At 42.1% G+C, this 15,399-nt stretch overlaps 1 protein-coding gene across 3 annotated transcripts in view; it reads right to left on the bottom strand.

The window, feature by feature from the left end:
• The window catches only part of LOC110835880 (protein madd-4-like), a 123,887-nt gene that overhangs the window by 43,849 nt on the left and 64,639 nt on the right, over window positions 1–15,399 (bottom strand). For all 3 annotated transcript variants that reach the window (XM_087356797.1, XM_087356796.1, XM_087356798.1), the window contains one exon: window positions 10,583–10,684. In XM_087356797.1, the coding sequence (XP_087212923.1) occupies window positions 10,583–10,597 (15 nt within the window). In that variant the 5' untranslated portion in view covers window positions 10,598–10,684. The remainder of the gene's footprint in view (window positions 1–10,582; window positions 10,685–15,399) is intronic.

The raw sequence follows: 15,399 nt of genomic DNA on the forward strand, positions 1-15,399 counted from the left end.
GACAGTTTTCATAGCAAATCTTGAATAACATATTTATTAATGTTGCACGAAGATATTGGTCACTAGAAAGAGTTTGAATGCTAAAAACGGCGTCTTCCAAACAACGAGACTAATTTGCCATCATCACAAGAATCTCACTTAAGACAAGAAATGCTCATGGATTAAGCAACACACCTTCAGATCGGCTGACGACGTACTCCATGACGAAGATCTAAACACCCGGCAGTGTTACGAATAACACGTGTGTTTCTCACCGTGAGGAAAGCAAGAAAAATATCGGCTTCTTTTGCTCTGTGGCGATTGAGATAGTAACTCAAACAGCAGATTCCAAGCAGATAAGAAAGCTTCTATTGAATGAAGAAAAGAGACCATTTCTTTTATTTCCCTCCGATTTCAGTGGTCTGGCGACGCACTGCTTGCCAGACCGGACCATTTGTCACTGAGCACAGCTTCATTAATTTTTCATATAGTTAGAATTCCACAGAGTATAAGAATCTGATCGATTTTACGGTAGCAACTTCTAATGGCACGCAGGTAACTTTTAGCGTCTGAAACTGACTTTGTAATTTTCTGAACATCCGTTCTCCACACCGAGAGATTATTTAATTCGAATTTCCAAATTATATGCAGAAATACATCCTTAGAACTTTTCGAGCTTCAGAAAAATCCTATCAGACACGCCTGAGTGACAAGCGAAAACTTCGCTGTGCGCTGATAATTCCCCTACTGGAAAAAGACTTGAGGCTCCGCTCATACTTGTCTTAATAAAGAGCAGGAGGACTTGTTACTTCACTTCGTCATTCAAAAACGGGGGGAAAAGTTTTCCTGCATGTAATGGTGAGGGTAGGACTCGGGGGCTAAACTATTACGCAAAAGAAAATTCATTCTTCTCATATTTTCCTCAATACAGTATCACCTATCATTACAGCGAACCTTTTTCCTCGCTCGGGCCAGAAAAAATTTTCTGTTGGACCCAAGGGCCACTTTTTTGAATTGTCGTTATTTTTAATAATACTTACTCAGAAATTACAAATTACCATTGCATAAGCTCAAATACAAATTTTATTTAAATGTGCACAAACTACTACAGAGTTTTATATCATTTTAAATTTGCTCCTGCAACAGCTTGTAACTCTCACAATTTTTACCTGGAAAAACTTACACAAAATATTTGAACTCCGCTAATTTAACAGCTTGTATGTGATACAATAACAATTTGTACCGGTAGAACGTACATCTTACGCTCTTAAAGTCACTGGCTTTAGTGAGGGCACTGAGCAGAATGATCTTTTACCACTGACGGAAAGTCAACATCGAAAAAAAATTGGTGTGTACTAACTAATAACAAATTAACAAATACTTTCGCTGGCGGCCAGTTTGACCACACTGATATATGATATTCCGAACACAATAAGAGAAATTTGAGTTTCACTGCTACATTGCAAGTTTAACTACCAAATGAACGAATTATTACCTTCTCAAGAAGGGCTTTTCTCGATGCTGCAGGGCTCACACCTACATTGTTTAACTGCGAACTATACCAGTTCGTATAGAGGAGACCTTCATCTTGGTGCAATCACAACACACGCGATACAAGACTTGCCGGTCACTGGAGCAGTGAAAATGCTTCTTTCTAGCTGACGGCTGTCTTGAGACAAGATTAAATTAAACAGCAAAGGAGCTGGTGTATTACCAAGAGCTCAGAACAAAAGAGTATAAAACTACGAAGATTCAAATGAGTGCTAACAGCACAGAGAAATGGCTTGTCAGCAGACAACTCTCCGTTCCAACTAATATTTTGTTCAAAACTTTTCAGTTCGCGAGTCGTAAAATTTAAATCTTATTTCCATACGAAACACCTGCAGCACGAAGAGTGTAGCGGAAGTTTAACGGCGCTCAGTGCAACGCATGGAAAGCCAAGTTTAAGATGTATTTGCGATTATAATTTTTAAATTAATTGTAGAATAAATTCGGAAAATGATCGTTCGTATTCAGTACAGCATTACCTTCCAATGTGAAACAGCACATATTAAAACATATGGCACTTTATTTGTACTGTTGTGTTCTTATACCTGGTCTGTTCTTACCACAGGGATATAAAATGACTTATCAAGCAAGAAGACGGCACTGCGAGGATCTCCAGGGACTAATTTGTAATTAGTGTACTGGGTTCTTGCCTTTCTTCAGGGATAGAAGAAAGACGCTCGAGGTTCAAGAAGAACCTCGTATCAACTGATTCGTTTTGCTGAAGTCCTGACGATGACAACATTAAAGGAAGGAGAATGATTAGTTCCGATCTAACTCCATTTGCTGCTGTAGACGTACACGGTGTGTCCAAAAGTGTGTGCCAGATTAAGGACACCTGAGGGCGCAAATTTCTTTACAACGCAATGTACAGTTTTAGGTCTCAGTTTCAGTGGGAGTGTATGAAGATGGCCGAAAATGGTGTTTAAATTAAAATCGTTTGTAAGTGGATGCTCTGAGAAAGTTCAATCACCGATCCTTACACACCTTGCACTGTCGCACGCAACGTAGCATTTGCCTGGTCATCGCCACGCTATCATTAACAAGAAACTGAGGTTTTTCCTCAGGTTATATGATTACGTCATCTGGTCTGTCACGGGGTAACACTCCCTGGACGCGGGTGCAGGCCTTCGCAAGGGATCTACCTACAGGGCAATGCCTCTGGCGGCGGTATTCGAAATCGATGCCAGATGCTGTTGGCCTTTCTGCGTGTTCTGAAAACACATGAATAGCGTTTTGACATTTAAGCACGCGTGTGCTTAGCCACTGCGGTACATTTAGGGATTTGGGACTGATCCCCGACTGAACCCTGATTATTCTAATGTTTTCTCTCGTTTTCTGCCGCTCATATTTTCGAAACAGAGACAAACATATCGGCCGCTGAGATGTACAGACAGACGTATGCAAACTGGCACCTTAGCTGCCTCAACCTCCTCTCGTCCTCCTTCGTCTTTTCTCTTTTTCCTTCCCTTTCTTCGGCGCGCCTTATCCTTCATTCCGTCCTCTCATCTCTTCATTGTTTATTTTGTTTTAAGTTTCAGAGAGAAGGAGAAGCCCATTAATTTTCCTGTTATTTCCTCGGGCGATAAGTTTCGCTGTAAGGCAAAGTGAATCGTATTTGATTCACATCTTCTCTTGATCTTAAGGCCGCCATTCACGATCGCTCCAGATGGATGACATCCGAATGGATGACGTCCAAACGGATGTCGTCCAAAGACGTACTACATTCACGGTCGCGTCACGCCAGTCGCGGTTTGTTGTCCCTCTGTGAAGTGCGTGGTGTTTGCGATGGACGAAGAATTGGTACTAGCTACGGCAGTATGCCTGTATATTAAAAGGAAAAAACCAAAACGAAAGTGGTCAAAGCAATGGCTCTTAAATAGAAGCAATTTAAGTCCTTATGCTCCTTTCTGAAGCAACTTCTAAGGGAATTTTCTTTGTTGGCGGTAGGATCTTTGGTTTTAAATAAAACCACCAATTCTTCCATTGCTAAGCTTCTTTTAGCTTTATCATGATAGTCTTCATTACTTATCTGCCACAAACATGGCAACTCTCTATATTTCTCAATCACCTCAATAACAAACTCACGACCCGACATTATACAAGTTTGGACTTCACTGGACGAAGGCTCGTGGCAGACTGGCATGAGAATGGACCACGTTTCCGCCACTCACGAACCGATTTGGAGTGGCTCGATCGCCGATTCCCCCATTCACGATACGATGGCGCGATGGAGTGATGGAGCGATCGGATGGATTATGGCTCGACAGAATATCCAAACGAGCCCACCACGCCACGCCAATGGACTTCAGTTTCCGCATTCACGGTACAATTTTGGAGCGACACCGCGCCATTTGGACGAATGGAGCGATCGTGAATGGCGGCCTTTACATGCAAACACTGCGCACCAACTGCAGTCCAGGTCCATCAGGATGCGTCGCAAATGAAACATGCAGACCGGAAGTCAAAGGTAATTTCGTCATAAACCAGTTTCTAATTTACAGAAATCACAGAAAACACCTAAGCTAGTCCGGTCACTGTATTCAACCTAACCTAAAATGACATCAACGCATGGCCCCAGAAACCACGTAAGACGTGCAACAGCGAAAATGGTCAGGTTCGTTCTGCACAGCAAGAAATTCCCGTCTTACGTCACGATTAACCTGTAAACACACATCATTCGTGTTCGGAAGATGAATAAATTGAAACCCCACAAAATGTTTTCACAGAAAAGGGCAGAAGTAATTATCTATGCATACCCAAAGTTATAAAAGGAATTTTTGGATCTCCATGTTCATAAAAGTCCGCCATTACCCCTACCCTGAAGATCCAAGATCCTCGTAATACCATCCTTATCAGGAGCGGTCTCATCCACCGAAGTGTCGTCAAAAACTTCGCGTGCATTTCACGTTTTCCTTACACGTACTGCCCTAGTGAGTTGCTTCTTCATTTACATACAGTAATAACTTACGGTATTACGTCATTCTCTTGGGACATTTGTTAATAAACTACTCAGTTCGTACTGCTGAAGATTTTTGGTTAATTTCGGTCAGTAGTGCTGACGGACGTGTACACAAGCCTGCGAAGACTGTACTTCGGAATCGACCAAACTGCGACATACGAATTTCGACGATACGTTCCGAAACCAGTAAATTGTCTTCGGTGAGGATGCGACAGGAGTCTGGTTCTAAATCCTTACATTCCGTCCACGATGTATAAGGCCGGAGAAGATATTAAATATGGCAAGATATTGGGTAAAGCAAGTGGAAGATATAATTCACATTAACCTGAAAATATCAAATGAAGCTGCAAATTATCAAAAAGACGAACTAAGTTCTGGACCAAAGGACAATAAGATATTTAAAAAGTATCAGCGTGTGAATGATGTATTTATTTAAATAGTATTAAAAATATATTAAAATTGGCCGTCAATCACAATATAAGATAATTAAAAGATTAAAATATCATTTTACGTTCCGTATCGAGTACTCGATTTACATGTGGAACATTTACGACATGTTTCGGCTATATATAGCCATCATCAGGTGTTATGTTATAAACTTTTTAATTGAATTACTGATTTTTACTGATTTTTAAGATTTTTAGTTTTCATTTTTCTTATCATGTTCAGGTCCTTCATATTGTATCTTCATCCGTTGTTGTGTTACATGTCACTAATATGATTGTATTTCGTAGTGATGCCAATGTTGTGTATATTGGACTGTGAAGTAAAGGTTTCAATACTATTAATGAAAATTGAATATAGAAAACAAAATAAATAGCTGAAAGTATAACTCCAATCTCTCCTAATACTGCTACGATATTACTTCTTGGGTAAGTTTACATGATTACTTTCAGCTATTTATTTTGTTTTCTATATTCAATTTTCATTAATAGTATTGAAACCTTTACTTCACAGTCCAATATACACAACATTGGCATCACTACGAAATACAATCATATTAGTGACATGTGACACAACAACGGATGAAGATACAATATGAAGGACCTGAACATGATAAGAAAAATGAAAACTAAAAATCTTAAAAATCAGTAAAAATCAGTAATTCAATTAAAAAGTTTATAACAACACCTGATGATGGCTATATATAGCCGAAACATGTCGTAAATGTTCCACATGTAAATCGAGTACTTGATACGGAACGTAAAATGATATTTTAATCTTTTAATTATCTTATATTGTGATTGACGGCCAATTTTAATATATTTTTAATACTATTTAAATAAATCACAATATGACGCACATACAATATCTTACTGATGTATTTATTACTTTACTAACTAACTGCAGAATTTCTGCGGGAATCTGACGTGCCTGTTGCCAATAGGAAGGAAAGTGTGACGTGTCTACAATTCCGAAACACGAACGTGGAATAAAGCAAGACGTTTCCACCCCCGCAAGCAGTACGCATTATATTTTATTCATCCAACGAAGTTATGTCGGCAACAGAAAATCTGTTCTAAAGATTAATGAAACCATCTGGGGCAAATAACTTAGCGTAGTCCGTAACACACTTTTCTCACGAAGCGACTGGGTAAAACGTAGGTCGAGGTACATAACTGTTTGGATAATTCCAGTCTTTAAAACGATTATCTGTCAAAAGTTTAATCATCGTGTAAGCTATGTGAGACTATGTTTCTCCTCAAAGATGAAGTGTATCTACGGCTTCACACGACGCATACTAACAGCCGTGAGAACCTGAAATATCACCGCTTTTGCTTGTGGTGTCGTCCAGCACACATGAGACGCATTGACGATGTTTTAAAGATCCTTGATCTCTCCATATTCAAGACAGAGAATCTCCGAAACGTCGAAAACACAGCACACTCGTAACAGCAGGACGCGTGCCGCCATCTTGTCTTCCCGTTGCTGACTCCAAAAAAAAAAGTGAGTGCATGCATGGTTGCGCCTGATCTGTGTAGCTAAGAAATTTGGCCTCTCGTGCAAGGCCAGAACACAATCTGAGAGCCTGAGGGAACAAAGCGGCGAGTATATTCGATCTTATGAGGCTGGTAATGGGGTCTGAGGCGTGGGCCTTGTGCCGCTTGGTCGCTGGGACCGTGGGTTCGAATCCCACTCAAGCCATCGATGTTGTGTTGTGCTGTCCTGTGTACAGGTAGAGGCCTTGGGACGGGCCGATCCCTCGTCCAAGGAGTCCTACCGAATGTCTATAGATCGAGCCAACGAAAGGTTGGGACCCTCAGTGCTCAGGCACTTGAAGATCGGGTCGTCCCAGCATCCCAGAGGCTGGTAATGAACAGAGGGAGCGGGGGGATTCAGCGATGCATACTAATTTAAATCGGAAAACCTAAAAGAAAGGAACCATTCCGAGATCTAGTTTCTTATCCCCCCCTCCAAGCTACTATTTGCTTCTCAAGAAAGTGTTCCACGGACTCAGTTCATAGGTAGGCAAATTAGATGCATGTCTGTGCTGCTAAGTTAAAATAATCGCTGTGATAGATTACAAACAAATGTAAAATTATATATTATTTTTATGTACTGGGAAGTAAAAAACCAGAGACCACACTTACAGATCGATCGGGCGTTCGCAATAATATTAAAAAATAACAGTAAACCACCTTTATAAGGGCAAACCTTTTCTATATAACCACTCGATGCTGCTCTGAATCGAAAACACAACAAACGTGGATTAACCAATTATATTTAATATATTATAATTATATTATATGTAGTTATTATCGAAATCACCCCTTTGCATAAGCAGCATGGATATAAAGCGGGCAAGCATTATCAACGTCGGCAGTGGTTGCTGACGAGCGGAAAGCGTCGCGCCAAAGACCACTGCGTCTCAGGCGATGACCCCCCCTCCCCCCCAATTTCAGTTCGCGATATACGGTGGGCTATTTCAAGGTAAAATGTTTTAGACTTGAGAAAACCGCGGCAACTTCAATCAGAACGGCCGGTAACCGGGAAAATGCCAAGTGCAGGCCCTCGGTGCCAAGAGAAGAGTTCGAATGCTTCAAGTGGGGACGGAATCCCGGGTGTGACCTGTCACGGGACTGCTTCACCGCAGTGTACCAAATCTGACTTTCATGCGAACTGGCGTCATATCGGAAAAGCGATCGGATAAAGTGGCGACGCCTGCCTGGCGTCACAGCGTAATGGCAAGGGATCTCTCTCCTTGAGACTCCATCACACATTCCTTAAGGCAGCTCCCGGATACCTGGGCCAGTAGCGAGGAAAATCTTAGTTTTGACTTCGGGGAAGGACAAGGCTAGGAAGAGCCGAGGGAATAATATTATGGCTCTAGATGAACAAGATAAAGATCAATATAAACAGGAAAAATAATCAACTGACATAAGCTATTCACAATATCACGTGCATGTACAGAATGTTGGTTACGAGCACCAGGAAACAATAAGTGAACACAAATTATGAATATTATAATTTTCGAATAAAAGGGCTTATTTTATGTAGGTTCATTTAACCGTGGAAGTCAATGATCTATCTGACGAAGTTTACACGTCCTGTGCGTGACTGAACGTGATGTAAGTTCTAGAAACTTAACGCACGTAAGTTGCCGCCACTGTTTTCAAATAAAACCTAAAATTTATGGTTTTAATTGCAAACTTTCCCGAGAGGGATATTTAAGATCAATTTATTTTACCTGAACCACCACAGCGCAACCTAACTTCGGGGTAAGAATCCTTAAATTTCTTGTTACGGTGGAGGTACAGTCAACGTCAAAGAAAGCCACAATTAATCCCTCGTTTCTTCCGGTTAAAACAAGAAATTATTATGCAATGTCCATCAGTTTACCATTTGAAGGGGTGGCTAAAATTTAACCACCAACCTGACGTTCACTCTAGGGATAAGCCCACGGATCTGTTCCGTGCGTCTATGTTTTCCCTCAAGTTTTCTTCAAGAAACGTAACTGAAAACTTTCCGTTAGTTCAACATTCTCCCGCCATCTTTTCAGCAAACCCTCGATGATACGTGTGGAAAGAAAAGCGGACAAATACGTACCGAACGCGATAAATTCGATTATACGCGGTCTGCCAAACACGTTGTAGTATCACACTAAAAATATGCCACTACTGTTTAAAAAGCAGAAAACTCCTTAGCCTTAACGTATGTATTTGAAAATAAACCCGGTTTGTTTTATTCAGCATGTGAATAAACAGCTCGATTCTTTCCTCCAGCGTCTTTTGTAAACCCCCCCCCCCCGAATTAGACAGTGTCTTATTGTTTTCCGACATTTTGATATTACTTTAGTGCCCTTGGACGACATGGCGAAATCGAAACATAAAAGCAAAGAAAATTTGTAAAGTTGTGATATCAAATGAGAAAACAAAAGATTCTAAATAAATTAATATTCTAGATACGGTGCGCGGTAGTATATGCGCAGAAGCAGTAGGCGTGGCTTTCCGTTGATACTTTAATTAATGCTTAATTTTCAAACGTTGCCGTTTCTCATACATAAATACAATTACAGAAATTTTACGTGAATTTGTATGTATATTTGCTGTAATTTTACACGGCCGTATTCCCGTATCCACATTAAACGCATACAATATTAAGTTCCTAGAGGGACGTGTCCCCAGCGCTGAGAAGGCTTTGCTGTAGCATTGTTCAGTACGAACTCCTTTCTGATATCTTCACTCGTCCCGTGATATCGCGAGGTGTCAGTCTCCTGCGGGCTCAGTTATCGCATTCCTCGTTGTCAGTGGATCTTCGCGTATTAACATCGTCTACATGGGATGTTCCGTCATTTCGGTACGACGAATTGTAGGGGGGGGGACGATAAGAAAGCTATTTGAAGGATTTGGCACGAGCGGGGGGAGGACGTGATCGGGTGAATAAAGGAGTGGGGGGTAACCAATGTGAATAAAACCACGCAAAGTGGCGATGGAGTTAGTTGAGAAAGTCTGACACACGAAAGCGATGAAAGGAGGTGAGAGAACAAGATGATTCAGAAAAGAAAATGGACGACAAGACAGAAGGAAAGAGCCAAAGACGAAAGGTGAAAAAGGCTGCACAGATTTTGCGACTACTCGGATCTGTTCAGCGGGAAGAAAGCGATGTGGTCAGGTTGGCATGGCGTCTCCGGGTTATTGCGACAAGCGCTTTCGTAAATGCAAAAGGCAGGACAGGATCATCATCGTCCCCGACAGGTCACTCTTTCGATTCTCACTTCCGCTTTGCATTTTACATTGACACGTGATGCAGCGCTTCCTACGCAAGCTATTTTTAGTAGCGTTAACACCCTGATGACGGAGGCATCATGACCTCCGAACCGTCAGTAAACTTCTACCAGACTACACGGCGCAACAACCCAAGAGACAGAAATCTTCAACTAATATTTACAGACATTTAAGGCAGCGGCGACCAACCCGAGAATATGAATTTATTCGTCACTTCTCGCTTTTGACTGCACATTGCTCTGAGCCATGCGTGGCTCGTGTTTCATAGTTTGCATCGTTATCCACCCGTCACGATTTAATCTCGACCTCATTCCTCCCCGTCCTGGGGCAATTATCCTTTGGTAAAGAGCAGTTTGTATATTGTAAGACTTGAGGTTCTCACATCCATACAACTAAATCACCTTTCTCTCTCTACTTTCTCTCCCTCTCCCACTCTCGCCCACGTGCTACCATTGGTCCACTCCCATACCTGCTCCCATTGGCTCGGGGCAGGCTACACCTTTCACTTCCCCGGCCTATAAACCGAGCACCTCACACCCTATTGGCTTATTCATCGCCCTGATGACGGAGGCAGTATGACCTCTAAAACGTTGGTTAACATCGACCAGACTACACAGCGCAATAACCCAGAAGACGGATATCTTCAGTTTGTATATTCTTCATGTTGTGTCTCCCCCCAGTTTATGGTTTACTACCGCGTATTTTGGTATCTAAGTAAGCACGTATCATGAGACACATTTGCTGATGTTCCGTTCTGCAAGTATAAACGTGGACAACGAAACAACTTCAACTTGTAAAATAAGAAGACACGCCCCAGGCCTAATTGCAAAGCACGCTTTAATTAGCACGTGACTGCTGGTATCAGGCCTACCTGTTCCAGCTCCATTTCGAGTTTGTCCAGGTACTCCGCGTCGTCGTCCGCTTCCGAGAGCAGGGTCGTGTTCTGCTGCGCTGCGACCCGGAGCACTAGAACCTGCGAAAAGAAGTGTCCGTCCGTTAGAAACGATGCAATGAAAGAATCTTCGTTCTCTGTGACATCAGTGAATTAAAAACTTTTCCTGCCTTTTCGTGCTTCCTCAAAACATTTCCCCATTAGTTTACTGACCTCACAATGAATCTAATCTATGTACATTCTATACAAAATAATGATCCACCAATTCCCATCCTTGACAAAACACGTTCCAGTGCAAAGGCGAACTTTGTGTTGCTACGGCAAGTGAACGTTTCACTAGTCTAGCAGCTTCTAGTTTTCTTACGAATGAAGATACTCCTGCTCCGGAGACACTTTCCACTCTGTAACTACCCTTAAATTTGTTACACCGACACTTGACTTAGAACTCCGAGCTTGAAGAACGCTTTAGGAAATGAAACACTTGATCATCGGTTCACATCTTCGTGGTATCGCATTACAGCGCCACGGGAGGTAATGCGACTGAAAAGTGTTGGCGAAAATAATAATTAATTGTTTGAACGTAACTTTAGTAACAGAAGAAATGCTTCACCAACAACTCTTGTTTCACCTACATTCTGCCGCTAGATAATGTATGGGATGTTGCAGGGATCTGTAAGGACATGGCATGACGTGTTAGTGTTGGTTCTGTAACATTCTCTAACGAAACCTGCAGACCTGTAACGCAATCTTGATCCTATTAAAAACAGTGAACACCTCTTTATGCCTGCACGGACCCCCAAATCGCTTACCCAAGATGTCCTTTGCCTTCGCCCTGAAATATTATGATCCTATGTTTTTCTCGTTAGCATTTTCATCCCTTCATATTCGAAGTAATCTCCCTGATTTTTCTGACAAACGTGTTCCTCTCTCGCTTTTGTACAGACGTGCGTATCAACGGAAGGTATTATAATTCGATTTCTGCTAAACGTGCTCCTTTTCAGTCGAAAATCCCACGTGATCTCTTCATACACCCCCCTGCATAATTTAACCACTGAATTTAATTTTTTTACATAAATTTCTGCGATCATTGTGGCGTTAAAGTAGCGAGATCCTTGCAGTTTCCCGTGATATGTATCCGCAAGGGCGTACGCACATGCAAGAGTGGCGTATGACTACAATCAACATGGAACGGACAGAATACACGGTGTTTGCACAGGCGCACAGCACCTGATGTTAGGCAGGTGCTGTCAGTGGTCAAATTAAAATACCCTGGAGTCTAATTTGTTTACAGAGCCTGTCTGAAGGTGTTCACTCATGATCCATAGCAACTTCCTCAAAAATTATTTATCCTAAAATATACGAGAACGCACATAACCCAATGCATTTCAGCAACGTTTAATCTGGTACACAGGTATTAAAAAATAACTGCGTAGCTGGCAAATACACTGACAGCAGATCCCGACCGCTGAACAACGCTAATACCAAAGCCCGAATTCGACGTGATTCTGAGGTAATTATAAAATCACACAAATTAATTTCGGCTTACAGAGGCAAGTACAACATCTGTTAATTAACAGGTCACAATTAGGAATTACAAACACTCAGATGCTGTAAATAACACAGATTTGCCTGAAACTTCCACGAGCCTGACCCTGATCGGGAGGAACGCTGTTCGGGGGCTTGGTCGTGTGGATGCCTATCCTACATGAGTTTTCCCTGAAGGTACCATAATATTGCTTCCCCCCCCCAAATGCCTTTCAAATCAGTAAAAATAGTCCATTATCTCACTATGCTCTTTGTAGTTGATACAGCGTCGTAAAGAGCTTAACAGACGACAAACTGAAAAAATAAGCCTCATTTATAATCTATTTAGAGACAAAACAAGATAGACTAACTTTAATCTATATCACTATTCAGAATGTCAAGACTTTTCATTAAGTTGCGTTGGTGTAATTGCCTTAAAATTGTGATCAGCCCCCGACATTGGAAATATTTGTACTCCAAAACCGTAAATGTACAAGTCACGTGATATTCCAACTAAATTACATCAATCTGAAATGTCAACATGTCAGAACAACTACGAGATCAGAAAAACAGACGAGGGGAGGGTAGTGCATTTAGTGTACATCAGAGTAAAGAAAGTGGTCTGATGTGGATAATGTGCTAAGACATTAGTGTACCAAAGCCAACTTAAGCTCAGACAGATTGTTCTTACAGACGCAGGACTTCACACTACGAGCTACATTTTGACGCCCAAAATGAAGATGGCGTGTGACATCTAAGATATATCCGTTACATTCGGAGATAAATGCACAGGAACCGAGAAGACTGTCCAAAAGTGCTCACGAAACACACTACGCTCAAAGCAGTGCAATGTTTTTCATATTCTGTTGACCACGTTAGACTTTCGACGCTGGTTTTCGTTTAAAGAGACTATCTTGTCTTCGTACATCTCCATGGAAACGAACAATGTTTACTAAGGAGGCAAAATGGCTTTAAAGGCTTCCGTGTTCGTGCCTTCGATCACCCGAAACTTTGATCTGTGAAAATTCCATCTCGCACAAGCACGAAATCGCCCCATACACAATACATCCTAAATAATCACGTATATCGATTCTTGTAACACTAATTTCTGCAAAGTAAGGAACTACCCCCTTACAAGTATAAAAAGACGTCTGAATTAACGACACAAAAGCAAAATTTGCTCAGAACTTCCCTTCACGACGCGTCAGTGGGTGGTAACGTTAACACGCTAGAACCCTCCAAGCGCATTCTTCGAATTCTTGCTTTGCTGTACAAAGAATTCTTCTCGGGCTACCAGCCGTGTTAGTGGCTTAATGAAAAAGCTTGCTTTGCACGAAAAATTAATTGGTCTTAATAATGTCTGAGCATCTTCGGACACAGAACTACACTGAAACGCGAAAACGTAAGAAAATCTGAAATTTCGCAGCTAATATGAGGGAATTTGGTGCACTAGTGTTACTTTGGTAGCAGTGATCTGTCTTCAGAAATTAAAAGGGAGGTCACTGAACCTCAGATGTTGCCACTACTGATCAGCTTCTGGTGGGCGACTTCTGATTAAAATGGATAGTTTTATCTTTCTCTCCCTCTCCCACTCTCGCCCACGTGCTACCATTGGTCCACTCCCATACCTGCTCCCATTGGCTCGGGGCAGGCTACACCTTTCACTTCCCGGCCTATAAACCCAGCACCTCATACCCTATTGGCTTATTCATCGCCCTGATGACGGAGGCAGTATGACCTCTGAAACGTTGGTTAACATCGACCAGACTACACAGCGCAATAACCCAGAAGACGGATATCTTCATACTCACCGCTGTGAGAACCTCAAGTCTTACAAACTGGTGATAAATGAGCTGGTTAACATGGAGCGCCGATTAAATAAATTTCACGTAAGTCAAAAGTGCACGGCTGAAATGGAACAGATCACAAAAGATGGCTGTGGTAGTAGAAAAACCCTCGTGTAATTTAAGACCCCTGTCAACACACTCAGTGTCAGACAAGTGAAATTCTTCTACTGAGAAGGACAAAAGTTCGAACCCCTAAATGCAGACAGAGGCGGTAAGACGTTCTGTTATCTGACGTCTTCACCAACACAGATAGGAATGTGCTTGGACATGGGGGCGTGCAGACTACTGTCGCGTCCGGACGCGAGCAGTGCTGGTCTGTCTGTCTGTCCGTTGACACAGCATCAGACTGGCTCCATAAAACGAGGCTAAAGAGCGATGCCACAGCGGACAAGAAACGACTTCTTATCAATCTGACACTTCACGGGTCTTGATGCGCACAACCAAGTGTTGAAATGTGTTCAACATGTCGAGGGCAGGGAGGTGAGCACAAATTTGGACGTCGGGAAGTTGCCCGGGGCATTTTAAATGCAGTCCCAGTTCGATCCACTAGCTCGTGCAAGGACGCACAGCCGGGAACATTAATCGTTTGGATCACTTCATATGGCCGCTGAAAAGAACACATTTTATAGACAAATGAAATAATGATTAGATTCCATTACTTCATGTCTTAAGACCACTACCGATTGTTTCACGCAAGGTGAATTTAAATTACCATGTTGGGCAATGCCTTGCGCGTGTCTGACATGTACCAGAACTGTACTCTGCTCGCCAGTCACTGTCCACTCACTGAAAGAGTTCATGTTGACGAGGACGGGATATGAAGCTGGGCTTCCGTCGTAAAGTATCCCCCCTTCGAAATCCTCTGGGTTCCCCCGGCCGGCCATTGCCTGAACCACTGCCACGGAAGAACATGGACATCACGTAACTTAAATTTGGACATGCACATTTACGCTTGGTCGGACGGACAGACTAACTAGACGAAAACTAACAAAATTTAACTAACAAATTCAGGTAAGTGACAGAGCGAGGGGGTTTATGTTGGTGGCGCTGGTAATTCAGGGTTAGAGGAACAGAGGATAGGGCACGTCCTTAAAGATGCAGAACTTCATGTTCTTTATGCGTACTGCGTGTTGTCTCCTCCTTGTCCTAGAGGACAGGCCGCTGACTGAATTATATGAGGCCCAATAACACTCCACGGTTCTTATTCAGAAGGTTACGTAAAAGTTAAATATTTAAACAAAAGACCGGAGTCGCCTAACAACGAAGGATATCGATAGGTATACATAGTTTCTCGTCCAGTTACAAAAGTGTGATTTTTAGCTTTGTCATTTCTGTCTGTCAGTCTTCTTCGTAAATAAAAATTCGATAACTGCTGAACGGAGTCTCATGAAATTAGATGACGCGTAGTCTACTGGCATCTGCCGA

Source organism: Zootermopsis nevadensis, unplaced genomic scaffold (assembly GCF_977971745.1).
Source record: "Zootermopsis nevadensis isolate Lab colony 2312 unplaced genomic scaffold, Znev_1.0 Znev_ptg000028l, whole genome shotgun sequence".
Taxonomy (NCBI): Eukaryota; Metazoa; Arthropoda; class Insecta; order Blattodea; family Termopsidae; genus Zootermopsis; species Zootermopsis nevadensis.